Below are 24,572 nucleotides of genomic sequence, written 5' to 3'. Positions count from 1 at the left end.
GATATTTATTAATCCAACCTGAAGTTCTTCTTTACCCTGCCTCCCAGTGTACCACAAGCAGTTTTTTTGTTTGGAGGTTGGGGTTGAGGATGGATAAAAGATACTTTGTTGACCACGAATTGTTCAGCATGGCCCTAAGGCCCAGTGTGCCTGGTTTTTCTCTCTAACACCAAGTTTGAATTTGCTTTTTATTTCTGAAGACTTCAGCTGTGGTTTGTCCCTGTTGCCAAAGGAGCTCCAGGCATGCACCACTGTTTGGGATCCAGTGGCCACATTTGGCAAGCAGTGGTTTGAACGACCTCTCTTTAGGAGCCCTAGGTCACTGGCTGGATTTCTACCTCCCTACATTACAGGCTCTTCCTGTATTGGGAGTGGCAGTTGGCCAGGGCATTATATTTCCACTGGCCTGAAAACATACAGACCCTGATGAGCAGAGTCTTGTGAGGGAGAACAGCAACACAGGAAAGGCTGAAACAGATCACTCGGGCCCTAGGTCTACGGATTCTTCAAGGGGAAATTTGGAATCCTTAGGTAGAACAGTTAGTGTGATAGTACCTAAGAAGACAGCAGCAGAACTATTCCTGGTTTCCTGAAGTAAAGCCTTGAGTAAAGAATCTTTAGATTCATAAACCTTTTTTGGAATATAGCTTTCATACCAGAATTTGGGGAACATGTAGGTTTTAGAGCTTTTTAAAAAAAATTGTTTGCTGTTTAGAAAAATTGATTGTTTCAAAGAGAATCTTTGATTTCAGCATGAATCCAGTTATTGCCAGGGGTTAGGAAATAGCATACCAAAGTATAATAACTCATAGTGATTTATCCAAAATTGAGTTTTTTCCTGTCTCCGAACCCTGAATACTTCTTTCTTTTAAATTTGTTCACAACCTTAGGATATCAGGAAGGTTTGTGAAAAGTAGCAAAGAAATGTCCTAGGCATAAGTTTCTGAGAGAGAGACAGACAGACAGAGAGACAGACAGACAAATAGACAGACAGACAGACAGACAGACACACACACACACACACGCACGCACAGACTGACAGACACAGAGAGAGAGCGTGAGTGTGTACCAGGTGTTCTTGGAGATGTGCCTTACTGATGACCTGGCTGTATTTATAGGATGGAGACATTCCCTGCAGTGGCTGAGAAGGTCCTCAAGGAGTTCCAGGTGTTGCTGCAGCATAGTCCCTCTCCTATTGGAAGTACCCGCATGTTGCAGTTGATGACTATCAACATGTTTGCTGTACACAACTCCCAGTTGAAAGGTAAGGCATGTTTAGTTTCTTTATCTAGAAATATAAAGTTTAATCTAGCTTCTTTCCTATACTACCATACCACCCTCCCCCATCCTCACCCCCCCTGCCACAACACACACACACACCCTTCCCCACCATTGCCTCTCAGATCTTTAGTTTACTCTCTGAAATCTGTTTGACTCTCTGGTGCTTGGGTGGGATGGAAGGAGGGAATCATGGGTAAAGAGTTTAATTTGCAAACCCAGAGATGCTGTTGCACATCTGGCCATGCTAAAGGCAGCAAGCAGCAAGGCCTCTTGGAGTCGGCAGACCCAGAGCCTCTCCCAGGGGAGAGGCATTGCTGAAATGTTTCATTGCAGAGACCATACGCTTGGCAGGGATTGGGAATAGCTGTTTCTGGACTCATGTACCCTGTTTGTTCAATATGGAAAAGTCTAGTTCCCTGTGGGATATCCCTTGTGGGAGCCTGCCAGGGAGTAAGAACAGAGAATTGATGAGCTTTGGTGACTCAAATCTGGAAGCACAAAAATCACCAGGCCCAGATTTTGGCTAACATGCTGGTGTACATTCTGAAATATTTTTCTGAACACTGGAGGTTTTTGTGGGGTGGGGGAGATTGGGGGTGCTGATTGGCAGGATTATTAAATGTTTTATTAACCAGGTCATAGTCAAAGGATGTTACCAAGATTCCTTCCCTTCACCCCACTTATTAGGTAAGGATGATGTGGTTTAACTTGATAGAAATATAACAGGAGTGACATTATTTTGTGTTTGTTTGCAAGGGAGATTTGGTCCATGCTGCCAAAGAATCGTTTCACAGCATTGTCATAGTAAAGTTTGGTCTCAGGGCTGAAAGGTTATTATCTGAAATGCCAAGAAGTGGGAATTGCCCCATGGAGACTCTGCCACAAAACTGACTTGGCATTTCTAGAGAGAATGTCGCTAGTTCTCTTATTGCATCTTTCCTTGTGTTTTCTCTCACTCTAAAGTTGGCTTATTTCCCTTTCCATTTGTATTTGGGGGTTACGTATCAGCATGCTATGGGGTTGGGGGGATTTCTCCCCTGGTGAGTAAATATGCCATAGTTTCCCTTGAAACTTGGCTCTTCCTGGGACTCTGCAGGATGCTGTGCTAGTCTGCCTGGGTCTTCAATCATTTTTAAATCATAGAGGATTTTCTCCTCTTAGGCTGCCCACTGCAGTGTTTAGAATTCCCAGCAGAAGGCAAGATGTAGAGGTTTAGGTGCCATTTTGAACTTAGCTAATTATTCCTAAGAACAGCTCTGAGGAGGCATGTAGTCCTGAGGAGCAGTGGTGGTTTCCAGGAAGAAGGAAGTAAAGTTTTTAAAGTGCTGTCCTGGTGAGGCTGTGAAGTCCAAAGGGGCAGGAGATTGATTTTTTCCTTCATTACTATCCTGGATCTGCTACCAAGTGGAAGGCTCACTGGACTCAGGAAATGGGCCTCCCAAAGTGCCCTCCTATTCATTTTCCTGCCTCCCTCTAACAACAACCCGGAGTTCAGCGAGCTGCTTGTCACAGAACTGCAGCCTCTGCCGAAATATTGTTCCAGCATCAAGTGACTTGTCTTGGGAGGTGCGAATGTAAAGGACTTGCAGCTCTCATCTGTAAAGTATCTGTTGTCAGAAGCTTCTGCTCCATGAAAAGGAATACCTTGGCCTTTTCATAGGCCTTCTGTGAGTCCTTTTCTTGGAGTTGTGTTGAGTAAAGATTAAGAAAATACTGGTGAAAGACAGGTGAGATGGTGAGAACAGAGAAGGAAGGAAATAGGTGCTTCCTCCATTTGAGGCCAAGGTACTTTTTCTAAGACTCTTCTTCATGGTTGGTTATGATGAGGACCTACTAGCCAGGAAGGACATGTCAAAGCCTGTGCTTGAGACCCTACTAATTTCTGGCCCTATCCTGATGCTCTCCTTCATGAGGCAACTAGGGCCAAGAGGAGTATGAACTGAGGTGGTCAGAAGCTCCAAGGGTGTTTCAGGGAAAAACAGCCTGGGCCACAGGATATAACACTTAACTAGGACAGAGAGCTCTGTGGACATGCTGCCAAGTACCCGGTGTGCAGCTGAGGCGGCCGTCCAGACCCCACTGTGTGGGCTGCCATTGGGAGAGGGGTGAGCAGAGCACTCAGCGGGGCTGGTTGGTGGGAAGATGCACTTTTCCATTTCCCAGCACATGAGTCATCTTCTCTGGGCCCCTGTGCTGTACTTGCACGGACAGTGGCAAGAAGGGGGTGTTGTGGCTGAGTAGCAGCATCTGTGCTGGGGGTGGAGAGGGAAGGGGGTTGGGGAAAGGGTAAAGATTTAAATCCTTCACTAATCAGCAGCAGTTTGAATCACATTTTTATGAGTAAGGAAGTGATAAATCAGCCCCGAGTGTTCAGCCCCCAAGTCCCATCAGCCAGTGCCCTTCTAAAGGCTTCTCTCCAGGCCAGTCTGCTTGCTGTCAGAGTCGCCACTCAGCCGCGGGACCCTGGCTGTCTGAAACCAGGAAGCAAGGACTTGATGCTGCCTGGCCTTCCCAGGTGCTTGGGGTCTGTGGTGATTTGACAGACACTACAAGTTACAGAACATCTGGACCATCATTTTTCTTCTCATTCCTACTTGGATGTGTCCTTCTGGGTGGTGTTTGCATATGTCAGTTCCTGGACTCTGTGGAGAAGGAACGTTTCAGCCTGAAGCAGAGGTGATCTGTGGCCCACAAGGCAGTCAAGATCCTCTTAATCTGTGCCTGGGCTGTCCCTGTAGATGTGGACCTAAAGAGCATGATTTGGAGAGCAACAAGGACATCTTTTCTTAAAAGTATGTCCTTTATGATGCCTCTAATTCATTTTTTGCTGTGTGTGTATTCAGTGCTGCCTCTTGTGTAACTGTGTTCTTTTCAGAATACCCATAATCCAGGGATGGAAATGATAACTGTTACTTAACACTTTAGTATAATTATTTTTCAAATGTGTTTTCATTGTGGCCAAGACAGATATAAAACTATTTAAAAGCTTTGGACACCTCACAAGACAAAATGGAGGGAAAAAACTTAGATGGGGGTGAAAGAAAAGCATCTTTTCCCTTTTCCCAGGTTATAGTTTTTCCTGGAGTTTAGTGAGGCAGAGGTGAGGGGTCAGATTTGCCCCCCTGCCCACAGAGGAAAATAAGTTGAGTTATGCCACATTATTTAACCAACTAAACTTTCCAGTCTTAGCAGTGATCTTAAAACGCATGGGTTTAGGGCTATTGGTGGGGAGACCTTTATCTCCTCCCTCTCATGGACCCAATGCAAAAATCCTACATCAGTGAGAGTACAGAGAGTCTAGAATCTTGATACTCTGTGCTGAAGTGGTTGAGGACAGATAAATTTGAGGGATGTTTTGGGGGCTCTTACTGTAGTGCCTGGAATTTATGAGGCACTCAGTAATTATTTATTGAATACATAGATGAAGAAGGCAAGCAAGCTGTCATTGAATAGTGAGTTTCTTACTTGGCCTGTGTCCAAAATTGTCCTTTGGTGAGTGATGGGTGGTAGTGGTAGGTGGTTCCCAGAGTGATGTCACAATTGTTAATCTCTTTATGGCATTCCCAAGCCTGAAGGGAGAAATGGAGCCTTCTCCACGTGCCTCAGCATTTAACACTTCAGTAGCCGTCTGATTGGCTGATGTGATGCTGGTGGGTGAACTGTTGATGCAAACCACAAGCACTCTAAGAATTTTAATTTTTTAAAAATTCTGTAATTTAAGGAAATAAAACTCTAGTTTCTTTAAGAGGAGTAATTGAAGCAACATTTGTGGTAGGGCATCACTGAAATCCCATTGCATCCCCCATCTGTGCCCAATTTGCTCCAATCTGACTTTTTTTTCCCCTTCCTTTTTCTCTCTCCCTCTTGCTTGCTCTCTTTTTAAAAAATATGTTTTATAATTCCTGGAATCAAAACCATCTCAGGCACACACTGTTTTATTTTACTGTATTATTGGATTATACTTTCTATAAATCATTGGATGTTATTCATTGGCCACCACTGGAATAACTTCCCTTTTCTGTGCCCTGGCCCCCTCTTTTCTTCCTCTACCAGTGCATAGAGTAGGCCTCCATTTCAGCCTTACAGAAAAGCCCTGGTGGCAGCAAGAGGGCACCCAAGAGATACTTCTTGTATGTGCCATTGGTGCTTTCTGTCCTTAGGGAACATTTAGGGGCTGAGATTGAGGCAGGGCTTGACTGGCATTTCTTTCATTACCATTTATGCTTGCTTTTATGGTTTGTTAGTAATCCTGAATTGCAGGAGGTAGAGAGAGTGCCACATGTTCACCTCCAGAGGAATAGAGAATCATAGCTGTCTATGGGAATGATAGAGCTTAACTCAGATGTGCAGATGTGTGGGATACTTGAGATGGGAACCTTACACCTTTATGCCATTTTTGTATATGCAGGTTGACTCTGGTCGTTTCACAACCAGAATTTTTTTTGTCTTCCAGCATACAACCACCTTAGAGACCTTGAGTAAAGCAATTTGTTCCTCCGTGGCAATTTACTTCTGTCTAAGTCTCTTATTCAAACAGAATGTATGAAGTGCCTAATCCTCTGCTTGTCGGAACAGTTGTACAGGAAATCCACCTTTCATAGGGGGTTAGGCTTGCGTTTAGCTGAATAAACTGTCCCTCTCATTCTCCTTCTCTATCTCTGGTAGTAGAAGCCCCTGGGATTTTTTTCCTCAAGGATCCATGGGTAGATTTCTGCAGGTAATTAGCACTGCCTGACTTTCATTTTCAGGACTGCTCAGTTTAGACTAAATTAACAAAGAGGTAGCTTGGTCAACAAATTTTGTGAGAAATAAATTCTAAGGTTAGAAGAGGCTAGCTAGGCTTTAGAAGGCAGGCCAGAGTAGGATGCATCCTTCAGCTATGCCCTCTATCCTTCTGAGAAAGATATAATATCAATAGGCTGTTTAGCATGCACTTCTTCCCTCATAATTCCCTGGAAAAGAAGAAAAAGTTAAAGTGAGTTATCAGAGGACCTTCCTATCTTCTTGGCTCTGAATTCCAGGGTCCTTGTTTTCAGAATGAATCTGTTACTTTAGGCTGGAAGAGAAGAAGCAGTTATGAAAAGCTAAAGAAATGAGGTAATTCAGTTATATCAATAAAATTAAGCCTCTTATGTCAGTTGAAAAAAAGTCTGTTTTTTTCCCAAGGTAACAGTGTGGTTTGGTATGGCTGCTTTGGTGTGGAATGCAGAAGTACAGTATCCCATAGTTGCCCAGTAGTTAATGTGGGCTACATACCTCATCTCTGTTGCCATTTTATAGTTTCTCAATTTGATTTTTTTGCTCTAGTATGGATTTATTCTGAAAAAGAGACATTATTGGGCAGAATGTTGGTAGTAGGACACTCAGCTGCCTTTTCTGAGTTTTCTATAAGCTTTCCCTGAAGACTAGAATTCTAAATGTGTAGTTTACAGGGCAGATAGGTACTGCACTGTTTGTTGAATATACAGGGAAAGCAGGTGTGTCTAGGGATGGAGATTAGGGGGAGTAGCACTTTGTACTCCAACCAACTGAATGTTGGTCTGGGGAAGAATTGTAGCTTTCAGAGGTAGTGGCCAATAATGACAATGGAACTACACTGTGATAATACCTGATGACATTTTATAGTTGCTACATATGCATTCTCATTTGATTTTTCTGTCAGCCCTCTGAGAGATGTGGGACAGATATATTGTGTACTATTTTATAGATGACAAATGTATCAAAAAGGTTAAATAATTTAAGCAATGTTTTACAGCTGGTAAATAACACTCAAGTCTCAAGTGTCCAGCCTTCTATATCAGAAGATAAAAAAACTTTTTTGGACTTAATTGAGACAGCTAAACAAGGCAAGCAGTGCACCCTTCCCCCTAACCCCAAATCTGACCAGCTGCTGTTCTTTGATAAAGAAAATGATCCTTGAATCTGATCTGAGACTAGAGGAAGAACTGAAGTAGAGATGAGGGAGTTGGGGTAGTCACAATTCTCCCAAGTTTCTTGAAGTTCAAGCGGGTAATAGCTGGGAGAATCAAATCTCCCAGGTAATAAGCTGGGAGAATCAAAGGTTGTCTGGGGTCCATGCGGGAGGGGGAATCTCCCTCTCTCAATGGAAAACATTTGTTCATGACCAGTTAGTAAAAGAAGTGTTCTTTGCGATATGTAATATCTCTTAAAAAGGAGAGGGGGGATTTTTAAGGACATTATTTATCTTCACCATCTTTTCTAGTATCCTTCCTGCTTTTTAGAAAGAGGCTTTCACATGCCAGTCTTACACAACAAGACTGGCAGGAAGGTGGATGGATATTCATTCATACAGAAAGGAGTATGAGATTATCAAACATTTGAAAGAATGATAAAGCAAGTACACATGTAACTACTGCCTGAGTTAAGAAATTGAATATTGTCAGCACCTTAGAAGCTCCTTGTATGTGTTTCATCCCCATTTTAGCTCCCCCTCACTCTTATAGATAATCATTATCTTGACCTGTGGAATTCATTCCCTTGCTCTTCCTTTATAGTATTACCATCTAAGAATACAGCCCTAAGCAAAACAGTTTGGTTTTGCTTATGTATTAATGTAACTATGCTGATTATATTATTTATAGTCTCTTCTCTCTGGCTTATTTTGTTCCATGTAATGTTTGTGAGTTTTGTCCATGTTGATATGTGTAGTGTTTTCATTGCTACAATGTTACATTTTATTCATTTATTACAGTTTAACAATTTTTCTATTTGTAGACATTTGTTATTTCTCTGTGGGGCTGTGATGAGTATTGAGTCTATTGACAATTATTGTAATTATTGGTATATTTGGATTATATACTATACCATCCTTTTAAAAAAATCAATTTAATTGAAGTAAATTTATATATAATAAAATGCACCCATTTTAAGTGTGTATTTCAATGAGCTTGACCAATTTACATACCTAGGTAACTAATCATCATCATAATCAAGTTACAGAACCTTTCCTTTATTCCATAAAGTTCTCTTTGTGTCCATCGCAGTCATCTCCATCCCTACTCCTGTCCCCAGGAAACCACTGATATGCTTTCTGTCACTATACACTGGATGTGTCTTTTCTAGTTTTATATAAATGGAATCATACAGTGTGTACTCTTTTGTGTCTGGCTCTTTGCTCAGTGGTAATGTTTCTGAGATTTATTCATGTTGCATGTTATAAGTATTTCATTCTTTTTTATTGCCATATAGTATTCTATTGTACAGATATACTACAGTTTTATTTATCCAGTTACCTGTTAATGAACATTTAGGCTGTTTCTAGTTTGAGGCTATTATGAATAAAAGTGCCATGAACATTTGTATGAAAGTGTTTTTGTGAATATGTTTTCATCTCTGTGGGTAAATACCTAGAATTGGATTTCCTGGGCCAAACAGTAAATATTTAACTTTATAAGAAACTAAGCAGTTTTCCAGAGTGTTTCACATTTCCTCTAGCAGTGTGTGAGAGTTTCAGTTTCTTTGCATCCTCGCCAACATTTGGTATTGTTCGTCTCTTCTACTTTAGCTATTGTAGTGGATGTGCACTGCTATTTCATTTTGGTTTAAATTTGTATTTCCTAGATGACTAAGAAAGATGAGTGACTTTTCATGTGCTTATTTGTCATTCATATAGCTTCTTTGGCAAGTGTCTATTCAACTAGTTTGACCATTTTAAAAATCAAATTGTTTGTCTTTGTTAAGCTTTGAGTTCTTTAGGTAATTTGGATATAAACCCCTTTTCAGATAAGTATTTTACAAATATCTTCTCCAGTGTTTTCCCATTCTCCTACCTATTTTCTTTTTTCCTCCTTTCTCTTGGATTTTTCCCCCCATTCTTCATCTCCTTCCTCCTCCTTCCACTAATATTTTTTTCTTCTGATTACTCTAGGAATTAAAACATGCATGCTACCTTGACAAAAGTCAAAAGTTATTCATCATTTTTACTCTTCTCCGAAATAATACAGAGACCATGGAATGCTTAAATTCTTCTCAGTTTATTGTTCCAATTTATATGCCTCTCATGTATTTTAATTCTTCTTTTCAACCCTACAAGACAAATTATTGTTTTTATTTTCGTTTCATTTGTTTTCATTATTACTATTTTGATTGTGTTTGTTTGGACTCACCAAGATGCTCCTTTCTTTTCATTCTTTTTTTCATTTCAGACCTTCCACCTGAGATCATTTTCTTTCTGCCTTAAGTATATTCTTTAGAATTTATTTAATGAAGTTCTTTTGATAACAAACCTTTTTATTTTTTTTACTTGTCTAAAAAAGGCTTTATTTTCCCTGTTCCTAAAAGATCTTTTATTGATATGTACTGAGAATAGAACTCTAGGTTAACAGTTATTGTCTGTCAGCCCGTTTAAGATACTGTCTCTGGGCTTTCACTGTTGCCGATTAAAAATCAGTTATCAGTCTAATTGTTTCTCTCTTAAAAGTAATCTTTCTTTTCTCTCTGGGTTCTTTTTAGGACTTTTTAAAAACTTTGATGTTCTGCAGTTTTAACGATTTGTCTAGGTTTGTATTTATTTTTTTCTGCTACGGATTCGTTGGGCTTTATGTATCTGTGAGTTGGTTTAAGCAGTTTTAGAAAATTTCTTAGCACCTATATCTTTTTTTTTTTAAATAGTATATCTGCCCATGCTTTTTCTTCTCCTCTGTGACTGATTAGACAGACATACATTAGACCTTACTCAGTCTTTAATGTCCCTTAAATTTCTTTCATTTTTCTGACTTATTTTGTGCTCCATTCCAGATAATTTCCTTAATTGTGTCTTTCAATTCACTGACTCTTTCCTTGGCTATATCAGATCTGCTAAATATGTCCCACTGAGCCTTGTATTTTAATTATTTTTTATTTTGAGATTTTTTTCCCCCTTCAAATATGCTCTTTCGTTATAGTTTCTTATTCTCTGAACATATTTGTCTTTTATTTCTTTAAAATATATTAAACATTGTTGTTTTAGAGATTATGATTAAGAGGTCCTTTTAGGTGAGTTTCTGACAATCTCTTGTTTCTGCTGGTTGTTGCTTATGTGCCTTTTAAATTTTTTCCTGTGTAATTGAAATTTTTTTTTTCTGTAATCAGCGTATTTTCTGTGGGGTTTCATTTGTGAGAATTTTTGGAGACCCGAGGTAAAAATGGGAAAAGGATTTGAGTTCGCTTTTGTCCACAGCCTGATGTGGCAGTCTAAAATAATTAATCTGAATTAAAATATCTGCTTGAGGGTCTTCAGACCACTCAGATAATATGAATTCAGACTGCACATCCTTGTGAGGGCTAGTTAGTGTACAGTCCATATTTTCAGTGTAGTATCTTTCTCTTTTCTAGTTAGCCCCCAGGATTTGATATAGTAAGTTTTCCAGCTGTCTTCTCAAGGGGCTGAGGGCTATTTCTGATTCAGTATAATTTGGATGTAGCTCTGTGAGATCCCAGCTTTATGGCAGAAATCTTGGGCATCCTTTTAGGTTGATTAGTACCCATGAAGCTTTGGAAACCAAAGCTCAAGTTCATCAGATAGCAAATGTTCCTAGGGTAAAGGTTGGCTACATTTCACACTTAAATCTCTAGTTTCCCATTTTTATTCAGTCCCTGACCAGAAGATTCCTTTTAAATTTACTGACTCATCAGTGCTTTCTAAAACGATTTTTTAAATACTTTTTCTAAGGTACTTTGCTGTTGGGAGAATAGATCTAGGTACCTAGTATGCCTGTAGTATTACTGTAGGAAAAACTGTGATTCTTTTTTTCTTTTTACCATCAGATTCAAGCATTCTTTTGGCTTTGCCTGTCAACAGTGTACCTAGGTACCTGTATCTAGGGTGGCAAGAACCATGTAGGCTGCTCTTTCAAAGATTAGCTCTTTTTTCAGTTCCTACAGTCTGGTTTTATAGCAGATGGTGTAATTGGACTTACATTTTTAAATTTTTCCAAGAGGTGTTCAAGGTATAGACCAGGGGTCTCCTATCTTTTTTGGCACCAGGGACTGGTGCTTCTGTGAGAATCTAATGCCTGATGATCTGAGGTAGAGCTGAGGTGGTGATGCTAGCGCTGAGGCTGCAAATACAGATGAAGCTTTGCTCCCTCGCCAGCTGCTCACCTCCTGCAGTGTGGCCGGTTCCTAACAGGCCATGGACTGGTAACAGTTCGGAGCTTGGTATAAACTACTTAGAGGACTAATTGGGTGGAGAAGAAAGGCAAAGGAGTGGGGAGAGGGAGATTTGCAGCTGAAATGATAGAAGCTATTTCTTACTAAAAGGGTATTAGCTGGAGATCTGGAAAAAAGTACTCTCTAGGTTCAACCACATTACATTACATATTTGGTGAACACTATTGGCCCATAAAGTCCTTTCCATTAGTCAGGATGCTCTGTGCTTTTGTTCTTGACTGCTTCTGTTCTTGACTGCTTCTGTTCTTAGAGCTATTTGCTTTGCTTGTGTGTCTTAGTTTCCTTTTTAGAAGGCAGATTATCATAATTTAGGAATTTACTTACTGTAATTGGGGTTTTCTGGCTTCTTTAGTCCCCTCTTCAGACATCAGACTCCCATCTTAAAGCTTATTCCAGAAAATGCCCATGTGATCCCTTGCCCCAAGTGCCAACAACAGATGCAGCAATTGACACGCTGCAGGGAATTTCCAACTGCTGGGCAGGTTTCTGAAATCCAGACACGTGCTGTTCACACTTTGGCTTCTGAAGCAAGGATCAGTGGTTTAAAGAGGGGGAGGGGCTGGCAGGGGGCTGGAGAGAAAAAGGTCTTATAATGCCTGCCCAGGGCTTAAGGCTGTGTCAGCTTTCTTCTTCCCTTCTCCAGCTGGCGTTGGCAGGGTAGAGTAAATCACTGTAGAGTGGTTATGAGCTGAACTCACTGGGGGCTTCTTTGAGGCACACCTGTGACGTCATCCTGTTATCATTGCTTATTCTGCATAACCTCCTTTTCACCTCTCCCCTGAGAGAGGGTGATGCCCAGAACTCATGTCACAGCAATGAACAGAGAGAAAGAAATGTTTGTTAATTATTTTGAGATGCCTACGAAGGACACATTGCAGGCCATTGACCCATTCTTTTTTAAGATTCCACATTGAAAGAGAAAACCCTCTTTGCAAACATAGCCTGAAATATCCCTTGTGGAGAAAACTTTTTAAACATGAAGAGAAAGACAATCCACAAAGACTTTAAATTCCTAAGTAATCTCTTTGTTACCTCTGCCTCCCCCCACCCCCAACACACTTCTCTCTCTCCCTTTCCCTGCTTCCTTCTCTCCTTCCCTCTCTCCAGCAGTGAGTCTTTTAAAAGTATTGGATCATGTCACTCTGTTCAGAATCCTCCACTGGCTTCTCATTTTACTCAGAATAAAAGCCATAGTTTTTACAAGGCTTTCCAATATAGAACTCCCCCTTCTCCCCACTTCCCACATTGCCTCTCTCTGACCTCATTCACTACTGTTCTTCTAACTTACCTTAACCCTGCTTTGCCAGACTGACCTTTTTGCAGGTCCTCTAATAAACCAGGGATTCTCTCACCTTTGGGCCTTTGCATTAGCAATCTTCTCTACTTGGAATGCTCTGCCTCCAGCTATCTGCATGGCAGGTACCTCACCTCCTATAAGTCTTTGCTTAAACATTACCTCCATGAGTCCTACTCCGATGATCCTATTAATACTGCTGCACTCTCACCCTATACACCTGATCTCTCCTATCCTGCTCTGCTTTCTTTTTTCATAACACTTATTTTCTAAATACTAGATAACTTATTTTGTGCATATATTTATTATCTTCCCTTGCTACTACTTTGCAAGAATGTAAGCTCCCTGCAGATAGGGATCCTTGACTTATTTTATTCACTGATGTATTGTAAGCATCTAGAACAGTGCCTAGTGTGCTCTGAGTTCTCAATAAATATGTTTTTAATTGAGCTCAAGTCAAGAATAAAGTTTGTCAGCAAGTCTGTCTGGGCAATGAAGATTGAATGGCAAGGCCAAGGATATTTGTTAACTGGATCATAGCTCATACTCTTACCGTCTTTCCTTGTTTTTTGTTAAGGTGATGTTTCTGAAAATATAATTTTCAAATGCATGTTTTGTATTCTGGTATTAAATTAAAATATGTTAGGCATGCCTTAGTATTTTGCATTAATCCTGGAGTCAGTGTCTTTAGGGCTTTGGAAAGCAAAATTTCTTTGAGAATAGCATAAGTTCTGTTTTTTTCTGGTCTCCTAAATCTTTCATCATTTATTCTCTGTCCTTTCTTCCTGCCTATAAATATTATTTATTTCTCTTTCTCTATTCATTTACCATATTTTTACTCTCACCATACTGGAGTAACTGTCCCTTTTATGAAAACTAAATAATTTTTTTTTTTAAAGATTTAACATTTGGGGTTTTGTCGAGTACTAAAAAAGTAAGAAAAAAGGTGGAAACCACCTGTAAGCCAACTTCCCAGCAGTGCTATTCCTTCCTTCCTTCCTGTATGTGTGTGTATGTATGTATTCAAGGTTTTTTTACACAGTCGAAGGGAAACTGAATGAATATAAAATGTTTGATTCTACTGTTTTCACTTATTATAAGTGTTGAGTTATAAAATTCTTCACACAAGTGAAGTTATAAAAGCTTCGTGCAAGTGGCAGTATCGTAGCCAATGAGGTTTATCCGAGGCGCGATTATTGCTAATTGAAAATTCTTTGTAAACATGTTTAATGGCTGAATAATGTTCTCATGAATATTTTGACATTCATTTAATCATTACCCTGTTTTTGGACATTTTTTTTCACTTTTCTAATATTGTGAATAGTGATGTAATTAAGATCTTTGTACATAAAAACTTCGTATTTCATATTGTTTTATTAGAATATATTTTTAGAAGCTCAGTTTTGAGGTTAAAAGGTTTGAAGTCCTAACACTTTTTTAATTAAGTTTATTGGGGTAAAATTAGTGAAGTCTTAACACTTTTGATATGTGATGCCGGATTACTTAAGTTGTGCCAGCTTACACTTTTAGCAACAGTGTTTGAGAATGCCCAACTACCACTTCTTTCTAGCATTATTTTTAATGTTTTATCATCCTTGGCACGATGTAGATATTCATATATTGTATAAATGATAGAAGAAAATCTCTTTTTAATGGACTTTATTTTTTAGAGAAGTTTTAGGTTCATAGCAAATTTTTTTTAATGAATATTTATTAGAATGACAAAGAAGATTGGATACAAACACATTCGTTTACTAATGCAATTCTCCCACTTGTTACTTAAGGCTAGGCCATCAAAAGGACAAACATATAATCAAGAGGCAGTCAGTTTTGAGTCTCCGGCTGTGATACCAAGTGGTTAGGGTCACCACGTGGGTGATCTAGTTAATTGTGTGGCAACTTGCTACTTCAAGTTCTCCTTACAACAGAAATTACTGAAACATGTTGAACATAAGTCAATATAGAGAAACCATTTTTAAGCAGACTAGTAGATTTGTGTCATAAACACATTTGCACATGGATATTAGGGAACATTATTTAAATGTCTGTCTCTGAAACTCATTATTTTAGGAATTAAAACTTTTGATAATTAATGTTGTTGGCCTACAGAATTCATCTTGTTAAAAGATTTTAATTAGTCATGTAATATGAATTATAAAATTTTAGCAAATTTTTAAAATCTCATTTAGTAATGTCAGGGTTATGCCAGTTCTAATTTCCTGTAGGTAGTGGCATTGTAAAATATTTATCAAGGTCAGATTTTTAAAAAATGCTAAATTTGTCAGTGGGTTAAACTTATTTTTATTCTTTGAAAAGGGAATGATAGGACATAGCTACATAAACAAAGTTTATTTTTAATGAACACTGAAACTTGAGCATCCAAATAAGTTTTAACTATTAAAGTTGCCCTTTTGAAAAAGCATTACTTATTTGATATTGCCATCATTAAAGATGTCTTTGGGAGTCCTTCTTGTAATGGCCTTCAGAGCCATTATACAGCATGCAAAAAATTGTGTTCCATTGCCTAGCTTGCTACCATCCTTTGTTTTGAAACTTGTTCCAAGCAGCCTTTGACTATTTCCAAAGCATATATGTCAGTTTTCAAAGGGTGACAACTTTCCATGGTTATTCATGTTATCAGTATGCAGATTCATAGCAAATTGATTGGAAAGTACAGCGGTCCCGTTTATCTCTGCCTCTTAAACATGTGCAATCTCCCCCACTATCAATATCCAGAACCAGAGTGGTACATTTGTTACAATTGATTAACCTACATTGACACATCATTATCACCTAAAGTCCATAGTTTACATTGAGGTTCACTTTTGATGTAAATTCTGTGGGTTTTGACAAATGTGTAATGACTTATACCCATCATTATAGTATCATACAGAAGGGTTTCATTGCCCTAAAAATCCTCTGTGCTCTGCCTGTTTATTTCTCTCTCCCCCTAATCTCTGGCAACCACTGATCTTTTAACTGTCTCTATAGTTTTGCCTTTTCCAAAATGTCATATAGTTGAAATCATACAATATGTAGCATTTTCAGATTGGCTTCTTTTACTTAGTAATATGCATGTTACTTAGTAATATGCATTCCTCCATGTCTTTTCATGACTTGATAGCTCATTTCTTTTTAGTACTGAATAATATTTCATGTTTGAATATATCACAGTTCATCTGTTAACCTACTGAAGGATATCTTGGTTGCTTCTAATTTTTGGCAATTATGAATAAAGCTGCTGTAAATATCTGTGTACAGGTTTTTATGTGGACATAAGTTTTCATTTCGTTTAGATAAATACCAGAGAGTGCAATCGCTAGATCATATGGTAAGGCAATGTTTAGTTTTATAAAACTGTCAAACTGTCTTCCAACCTATCTTGTTTTAAATTGCATTTCTTTGATTATTGGTGAGAATGAACGTTTTTTCCCCTGGTTTATTAATCATTTATTGTTCTTGATAGTCTTGCCCTCTGCTCATTTTTCTATTCCAGCCTAGTATCTTGTGTATCAATCTGTTTGAGCTTTATAGATATTATTTATAAAGCAAGTCCTTTCTATATTAATTGGTAATTTTCTTATTATATTTGGTTTTTAATTATGTTTTTTTAATATATAAAGGTTTTTAAATTTTATATAATTAAAAGTGTCACTTTTTCTCCTTTGTGTTTTATTCCGTTACTCTTAAGCTTAAAGCCTTTCCACTGGAAAAATTTTTAACTAGTTCTACAGTAATTTTCATTTCCATGAGCTGTAGGGAATTCCAGTACCATTTGTTAGGTAGGAGAAGTGAGGAACTTTACATAAATAATGTGACACATTGTGAGAGTAGATCAGCCCATTTTTATACATTATTTTGAGTGGGGTAAGATTGGAGTCATCATGGACTACATTATCAGGGTCAGACCTTTCATCTCATCTCACCTTCGGTGACAACTTGCCAGCTGAGAATAATAGCTCATGCTTGGAGAATAGCATGGATATGTAGGTGAGTGGTCATGTTGTCTTGCCATTTCATGGAGGAAAGAACCCGGTTGCTTTTTGTGGCTATTTTACTTTTCACTAATGAATGAATTGTCTGTGTAGAATGTTATTAAGGAAGTATATCTTTATATTGAAGTAACAGCTCTTGGAATAAACCATCTATTGAGCTGAACAGCAGGGGAGTAAGGCAGTGCCAGTGTGGGGCCCACAAGCCACCATCTCATGGGACCGTACTCCGCCAGAGACATTTGGATACAGATATTTCTCATAATCTCTGGTGGCCCTTTTCATTGTTAGTCTTGGCTTTGGAAGCACTGTCGAAGGTATATTAAGAGCAGCATTACTGCTGAGTAAGTCAGTACACCTGACTATCTTGGACTCAGGGATGTTCAGGAGGTAGAGTATAGATATCTTTGACATTTCTTTGCTTTAAGGAACTCGGAGATACAGGGATAGAACAGATACATGCTGCCCAGTATGGGGAGTAAGGTCATGATGTTTCTTTTTTCTGGGTGATTGACTCTTGGGGTGGGGTCAGTTACCAAAAACATGATCTCTTCTTTCTCTGCAGGCCATGTGGTACCATGATTATGAACATTGCGATTGTTCACATTTTTATAAAATAATATTATATATACATTCATAAAAAGACCAATGGCTCTTGATCAGAACTTAATCATGATTCTCTAGGATTGTGGAATTATGGACATTTTTAATTTTCTTCTTTTGTTTTCTCTGTTTTTGTAGTTTTCTGTAATGATCACAGTATTTTTGTAATAAGGAATGTATTTTTAGAAATGTAATGATAAAAAATTATTTGAAGTTAGATAATAAAAGTAGGTCCTAATTCTGGTTGTGTTATTTGCTATATCATGCAAGTTACTTAATCTCTTCTAAATCTGTTTCTACATCTAGTACCTTGTACATAAAAGACATTTAAGAAATATTTGTTGAATTAAACCTTCTCACCATAGTATGTTTACCACCGATTGCTGGTATTTCTCTCCTTTCCTTAAGAGAAGATTCTGTTTCCTCTCTTGACCTTGAATTCAAACAAAGCACTTTGGTTTTGGGAGTTTACTAACTGCTTTGTTTTCTGTTGACATTACTGATTCTTCTCTCTTTTTTCATTCCAGAAGAACCAACAACCTGATAGACCAACTAGAGAATATTCAGCTATTCTAAAACATGCTATTATTTTAGCTTCATAAAATGCACAGATTCCTTAACTAGATTATGTACTCCATGAGAACAATAGACTCTGATATTTTATTAAATCTCTAACAGTGTTTAAGGCTGACTTCAAGATTAGGTACTTAATAATGATTGATTGGTTAGCATATCATGGTCTAGGATTGTATAGAAGGGGTTTAAGCATATAAGAAATTAACAAACAGTTCATTTCTTTAAAAATTAATGTCTTTTTTGCAGCTAATTTAGCTCAGTAAAATATTAATGTTTTTTTTAAAAAATTCTTTTAAGACTGCCTTATGCGAACTCCATGATGATAAAACCATCAGAACGCACTGATGATAATGCTACCATAGATTGCTTTGAGAAACTAGGATTAAAATCAGACATATTTCCACCCCCTTTTTTTTCTTAGCCTCAAACTATGAGGGCCCTCTTTCTCCTTTGAAGACAATAGGAAGCCAAATTTGTAAAGAAATTCCTATTAATTAACTAATGCTTTTTAGCCCAAGGATGCTTCTTTTCGAGGGAGACTGGAGCAGCTTATTCAGCCATTGTGGTACCTGCTGTCAGAGTTTTGCCCTTGCTTTGAGGCCCTTAAAGGCAAAGAATGTCCTACTGGGTAGTAGTGGAAAGGCCTCCACATATGTGTGCTATTTCTTTAAAAGAAAGTCTAGCGGAAGTGATGCTGTAGGGAACATCTGCACTTAAGGCTGAGTGGAGAGCGCGAGATGCGCTGCAGCTGGTGTAAGGCCCTGGCAGGCTGAGGCGCTGCTGTCTATTGGGGTTTACTTCTGTCTACATTGAAACATGGCTTGGGAGGGGGTTGGTGGCCCACTGCCAGCCTCAGTTAGCCTGCCTTTCTCTTTCCTCTTTCCTCCTCATCCCCCTATCCCCACCCCAACTCCCCTCCCTCATGCTTTAAAGTCACATTTCCAGGCCAGACGTAGAATTAATCTCTGGGCACTTCACATTGCTGGCAGCTGAAAGCAGGATGTGGGATCTTTTTTTTTTTTCTTTCTCTCTCTCTCTCTGCGTCTTGGCTGACTTTTTTACCTCTCGAAGAATTTGGAAGGCCGTGAGATCCCCCCCCCTTCCCCAGTACTGTGGAGTTTTTCAGCACGCTGATCACCCTGCTGCGGCTTCACTCTAATAGACTTCATATGTTGATGCAGTTGACATCAGTATCAAACTATTTTACATGTGATCTGGTGTATTTCCTGAGGAAATCTGCAAGATATTTATTAAGAACTAATAAAATAAACCTCTCCATGAGTTTTTAGGTAGTTTTCAATTTTTCATGTCTCTCTCGTTTCCTCTTATCAATGAGTTGCTATTTTCTCTCTCTACTCTGACCATTGCAAAAGGAAACAAAAATAAATGTTTTAAACTGTTCCTGAAGGGACAGAGAGAGAATAGTTCTGCCATGATGTATCAGCCAGGGCTGTATTTTTAGTGCAGCAATGTAGAAACTAAAAATATCCTGTTATAGTGGATCCTTTTTATAGGTCTGTGTGTGTGTATGTGTGTGTTTATAATCCCATTACAGCTGGACTCCATTAGTCCTTGAAAATTAATGTAATCCCAGTTAAGAAAAAAATTAATTACTCTACCAGAGCTGCATTTTATCCAAAGCTAGTGTTAGCTCCCTAGCTGGCAGCTTAGTTTGAGAGACTCCAGGGGCCCATGGAATTGTGGCTTTGGTATCATAGCATTTGCTGCTGTGTTTTTCCTGTCAAGAGCATTCCTCAGTTCTTTAGGGTTAAACATGTGGCATGCAGAGAGTAACTGCAGACCTCTCTGCCTCAGTGAAATACCATGTTCCAGTCTGGTCATCCCCAAAAGGGATGTCTGCCACAGGTTTAACTCACCTGCCATAGCAGGGTTTCTTATCAGGATTCTTTAAAAAAACAGATTGTTTAGCAATAATGTTCTCTGGAGCAGATACTGTTTATCAAAGGCCACAAAATGCATGGGATTTGCTAGGAGAATACTTTGTGGACAATTAAGAATGACAGTCAATGTTTTCTCCTTACTTTTTATCTAAGGTTGGACTAGTTTGTTTAATACACACCTTTTATTATAAATGAGTGTGTCAGAGTTGACTGCTGGTTCCTAGTCAGACTTCTCAGCACCAGCCCTGGATGAGGGGCCGACTGGCTCAGCATGTGAGTAATGTTTCCAGCTTTGTAATCAGTGTTCTGGGATGAGGTGCAGGGCACAGCCCAGAAGTTGTTGCAGTCAGCCTCGCCTTCATGATAAAGCTCTTGTGCAATTGCCTGCATTTGTTGTTTTGTTTGTTTTTCCTCTTTGTGGATCTGGATCGGGGCGGAAGGATAGAGTGTGATAGGTGGGAAGGATGGCTGTTTGTTTCTTTACTGGTCAGCCTCCGCCAGGCTGTCTGCTGGGAGTCCAGCCTGGATCCATCAGTCTTGGACTGCAGTACTCTTTTACTGCTGAGCTGGGCGTAGGCAGCATAGGCCTGTATAACTCGTGACAGGCCTCTCCAAATGCCATGAAGGCATGGATCCTTACGGCGCTATTTAGAACAAAAACAGGGTTAGTGCCCTTTAGTTTCTTTTTGGCTATGGGCTCTGAGACTCCTCTGTGGGCCTCATGTTCTCTCCTGCTGGTAACTCTTGGACCTCCCCCGATCCCCTCCCCATCATCCCCTAGCTGACAACTGTTTGAGCCCTCAGCTTCCTGTCCTTGATCCCCAGGCAGTGTAGTTCAGTAAAAGTAGTAATTAGGCCTTTTACAAATTTATTTTATTAGCGAAGAGAGTTGGTAGGTAATGGCCCGTAATTCTAACACAGCCAGTTTGGAGATTAATAAAAAATTTAAAAAGAGCAGTTTTTACCAGAGGCAGTGGGCCTGTTATTTCAAGTTCTCAGCTGAGCCGAAATCAGAGCAGCGTGGGACCCATGGTGGACTGTGCTGCTGGGAGGATGCAGAGCCACGTTCCTTGTTGTTACAGTCTGTGCAATGCCCGTCCTTGAGGGTGTTTTACGCTGGCATTGGAAAAAAGGAAACCTTGTTTTCCAAGAACTCTGCTCTCTCTCAGCTTGATAAGCATTTAAAAATAAAAGCTGCACAATTGAAATTGGCAGTGCATCCTCATTCTTTTGTCTTTCTGTTTATTTTTTTCCCTCATCCCTCAACATGTGTGCTACAGCCCATGGTTATTACACCCTCAAGAATGATGGCCTGGAACTCAGCAAACTTGCACCAAGGTCTGCCCGCCCTCCCCTGTTTGAAGCTGGCTAAGGCATCAGGGCCTAGCACTGAGAGGCCTGGCAAATCAGCCTCAACAGCTCCATCTGTGGCACAGTTTCCTTTTCTCCTGAAGCTGCTGCCTGGAATTTTTAACCTCCAGAATTCTGATTGTTAGCTCAGTCTGTCTTGTTAGTTTTTGCAGTTAGCTTAATTGATTTGTTTACCTCTCCATTGGAGGAACTCACAAAGAAAGTGCTTTGGCACTAATCGAGCGCAGTCCTGGCTTTTTAAAAAGATTCTTCTGAGCTAAATTTTTATAATATTGACCCATGGAGAAGAAAAGCTACTATGGCTTAGGCTAGGGTGAAGGTAAGTCCTGGTTTGTTCAGGAATAGACCCTATTTATGAGTTATTAATAGCACATCCTTTTACTCTCAAAGTAAGTATTCCAGTTTAGGAGATCAGTTTTAGCATCACCCTAGCTTAGATGAATTTAGCAAAAAAACAAAAACAAAAACAAAACCTCGCTAACTACAACTTGTTAATTCTTTGTCTGGAAATGTAATTACTTTGTAGGTCAGCGCCAAACCCTGCTCTAAGCATTGCATGCAGATTCCACCAGAGTCATGCACATGTGACCTGAGAAAGAATTGCTTTATCTCTGGCTCTGTAAGTAAGGACTGGCCTTCCTGCTTGAGTAGGTCCTGGTAAAGCCAAATTTGAAACACCATGCCACTTGTTTTAGCATTTCTAGTTATCATTGCCTAGTTGGTTGAGTCAGAACCTGGAGTTAGTTTTTGGCGGGGGTGTGGTTTCAGGTTTGTAGACTTCCCAGTTGATGGCTGTGAAGGGTTGATGCCTGATGTAACTGAATAGAGTGTTACTTCAGGTTAGTAGTCCTTGTTTTTGCTTGGCTGGTTGGGCTGAACCTGGTATTACTGTTTCCCAAAGAATATTTTTGGTTTGAAAACTGAAGGTCAGCAGTTCGCAAGTGCCGAACTTAAAGCCAACTCTGTGGTTTGTCTTGTGCCACTGGGCCAGCAGCACTGCAGCCCTGATCGATTGATCTGCAACAATATGAGACCACGAACAGCAACTGCCAGACAAAACTCTGTCTCACCCCATTTCCCTGTCCAACCTGTCTCTCTGCCCAGATCCCCTTTCTTTTCCTTGTATGTCTGTCTCACTCTTGGTTATGTATTTCACTTTTTTGGGTCTATCTTTTTCCATCTCCCTGTCTCTTTCCATAACAGTTTTTAATAATGTTTTAGTTAGTTCCAGCCTTTACCCTGAATGGATCCCATTGGAAAATGCATTTGAAAGGAAACAGTTATACACTTCCCTTCCTTTGAAACTCTGTTGGCACCTTTTCCAGTGCAGTAAACCATACAACATGTTATTTTCAAAGTTTCCAAACACAGACACGCTGGCGTTAAATTTATGAAAAAATATTTTATTCAGCTGTATGGTAACTGTGACTTTCAGAGATGCTGATCACATTTGAAATTGGTGCTGACTTTTGGAACTCCAACAGGTTTTCAGATCTCTGCGGGAAATACAGCCACATTAGGGAGTCTGAGATGTTTTGTGCCTTGGCCTTTAATTGTAGGTTGGGCAGGAGGAATTAAGGCAAGAGATGTAGATATAGGGATCCCCCAGCCACACCCAAATGAAAACAGGGAAAGTCAGTGAGTCATTGAAGAATATTGTATAGCTGTGTTGGGCACAGAAGTAGAAGGTAAATTCTTTCTATTTACAGAAGGTAAATTCTTTTCTGTTTACTCCAGCCAAGGATTGGTTTTAGTTGTTTGTGTGGTATGGTATTTACTTTAGGGTGCTGTGGCTAAGAAGAGTTTGTTTGTATTCAAAGCAGTTATGATGTCGCTAATGTCTATAAGTGATTACTCATGGCCTGATGAAAAAGAAAAGTATGTCAGAATTAGTTCTATGTATTTGAACATCATTCGGTTTGACTGAGGTTTGAATTAGCTCAATAAGGACAGTGGTCCTTCTCAAGGATCTCATCTGTTTGTTCAGAAGATCCCTGGGAATTTTCTTGAAAGAAGTCTTTTAGAATGGAGTTTCTAACAAACTGCTCAAGCAGGTGACCTCTGTCTTGGCTCATTTAGGTTTACGTACTGTGCCATTTCAGCTTTTCTTTGCTGACCAGCCTAACGGTGAGTCTACTTCAGGGCATTCAGATAGATTCTCCACCTGTCCTCTAGGACAGTAACTGATGAAGACAACTCCACAAAAGCTGAGCATCCTGCAGCCTCTATGTTCCAATCAATTCAGGGCTTCGCTAAGCACTGAGTGTCTCATTCTTAGCTTTTTGGGTAGCACTTGCCTTTCTTGACTGCCAACATTCTAGAAATGCTTTTAGTGATCATGACTTTGTATTCTCTGTTTTCCCCTTCTCTTCTGCCTGTTTCTTAGGTCTTCTTTTTTTTTTTTTATTTTTTATCCAGCATCCTAAATATCAGCACTTACTAAGTAATGTTACCTTGGCCTTCCTCTCTTCAATCTTTCCCCATTTGTATATTATAAAATCTCATGGTTTTAACTGTCACCTTGCTGTGGATGGCTCCCAAATCTCTTTCCTGCCCAGATATTTTTCCTGAGCTTTAGCGCACATTTCTAACTTCTTGGACGTTTTCACCTGGGATCTCAAGCTTAATAAAATTTTACTTACTATGTTTTTCACGTATTGCAAATCAGGTGGAAGCAAACTTTTAAGATGGAGATTTGCACTCCCCCCAGTACTGTTGCTCTCAGGGGGTGTGAAAGAAGCAGGATGGAGCAGAGGGAGAAGTTAAACTGTAACAAAGGCCTTAGCCAGTTCTGCATAGAGCTCTGGAGTAGGGCTAACCCTTCAGTGTAGTCCCAAATTGGGCCAAAAGGTTTGAATCATACCCCAACCCACCCTTCAGTCAACCAATGAGTGTGAGTTACCCCTGGGGAGAGGGAGTGACATTGGGGAGATGCACTTCTTCAGCTGAGAGCAAGTCTGGGAGAGGGATCAGCTGAGATCTGCTGCTGCCAAAACTCTGAACAGTTGGAAGCATGAGTGCTTTAGTCCCAGAGGTGATCTGGGCAGTGCACCAAATCATCTGCTGCCCCACCAGAACTGTTCCTCCTATGTACAGTATTTCTGTTATTGGTACCAGTGTCTTCCATGTGTTTCAGCCTCACTATTTCTATTTTTAAGTCAAGGTATAATTTACATAAAACATTAATGCACAGATTTTAAATGTTCAGTTTGATGCATTTGGACAAATGCCAACCCCACCTTTTTTCTTCTTTACCCTGTGTGTAAGGAGTGTTTGAAAATAACAAGAACCATCTTGAAATATCTAAAACAAGAAGAGGAATTGTATTGCAGAGACCTTGAGGACAAGGATATAGCCAGGTCTGCAGAAGGGATTGGAACCAAG

General features: G+C 39.5%; 1 protein-coding gene and 1 pseudogene across 5 annotated transcripts in view; both read left to right on the top strand.

Annotated features, from left to right (window-relative positions):
- SMG6 (SMG6, nonsense mediated mRNA decay factor) overlaps positions 1 to 24,572 on the top strand; it is a 192,321-nt gene that overhangs the window by 45,989 nt on the left and 121,760 nt on the right. For all 5 annotated transcript variants that reach the window (XM_006925078.3, XM_025041750.1, XM_025041751.1 and 2 more), the window contains one exon: positions 1,119 to 1,264. In XM_006925078.3, coding sequence (XP_006925140.1) covers positions 1,119 to 1,264 — 146 coding nt within the window. The remainder of the gene's footprint in view (positions 1 to 1,118; positions 1,265 to 24,572) is intronic.
- On the top strand, positions 13,887 to 14,036 carry LOC112473428 (annotated as a pseudogene).

The sequence above is a fragment of the Pteropus alecto genome, unplaced genomic scaffold (genome assembly GCF_000325575.1).
Source record: "Pteropus alecto unplaced genomic scaffold, ASM32557v1 scaffold98, whole genome shotgun sequence".
Taxonomy (NCBI): domain Eukaryota; kingdom Metazoa; phylum Chordata; class Mammalia; order Chiroptera; family Pteropodidae; genus Pteropus; species Pteropus alecto.
Note: the sequence above shows the minus strand (reverse complement) of the source record. Positions and strands in the feature narration are given on the sequence as shown.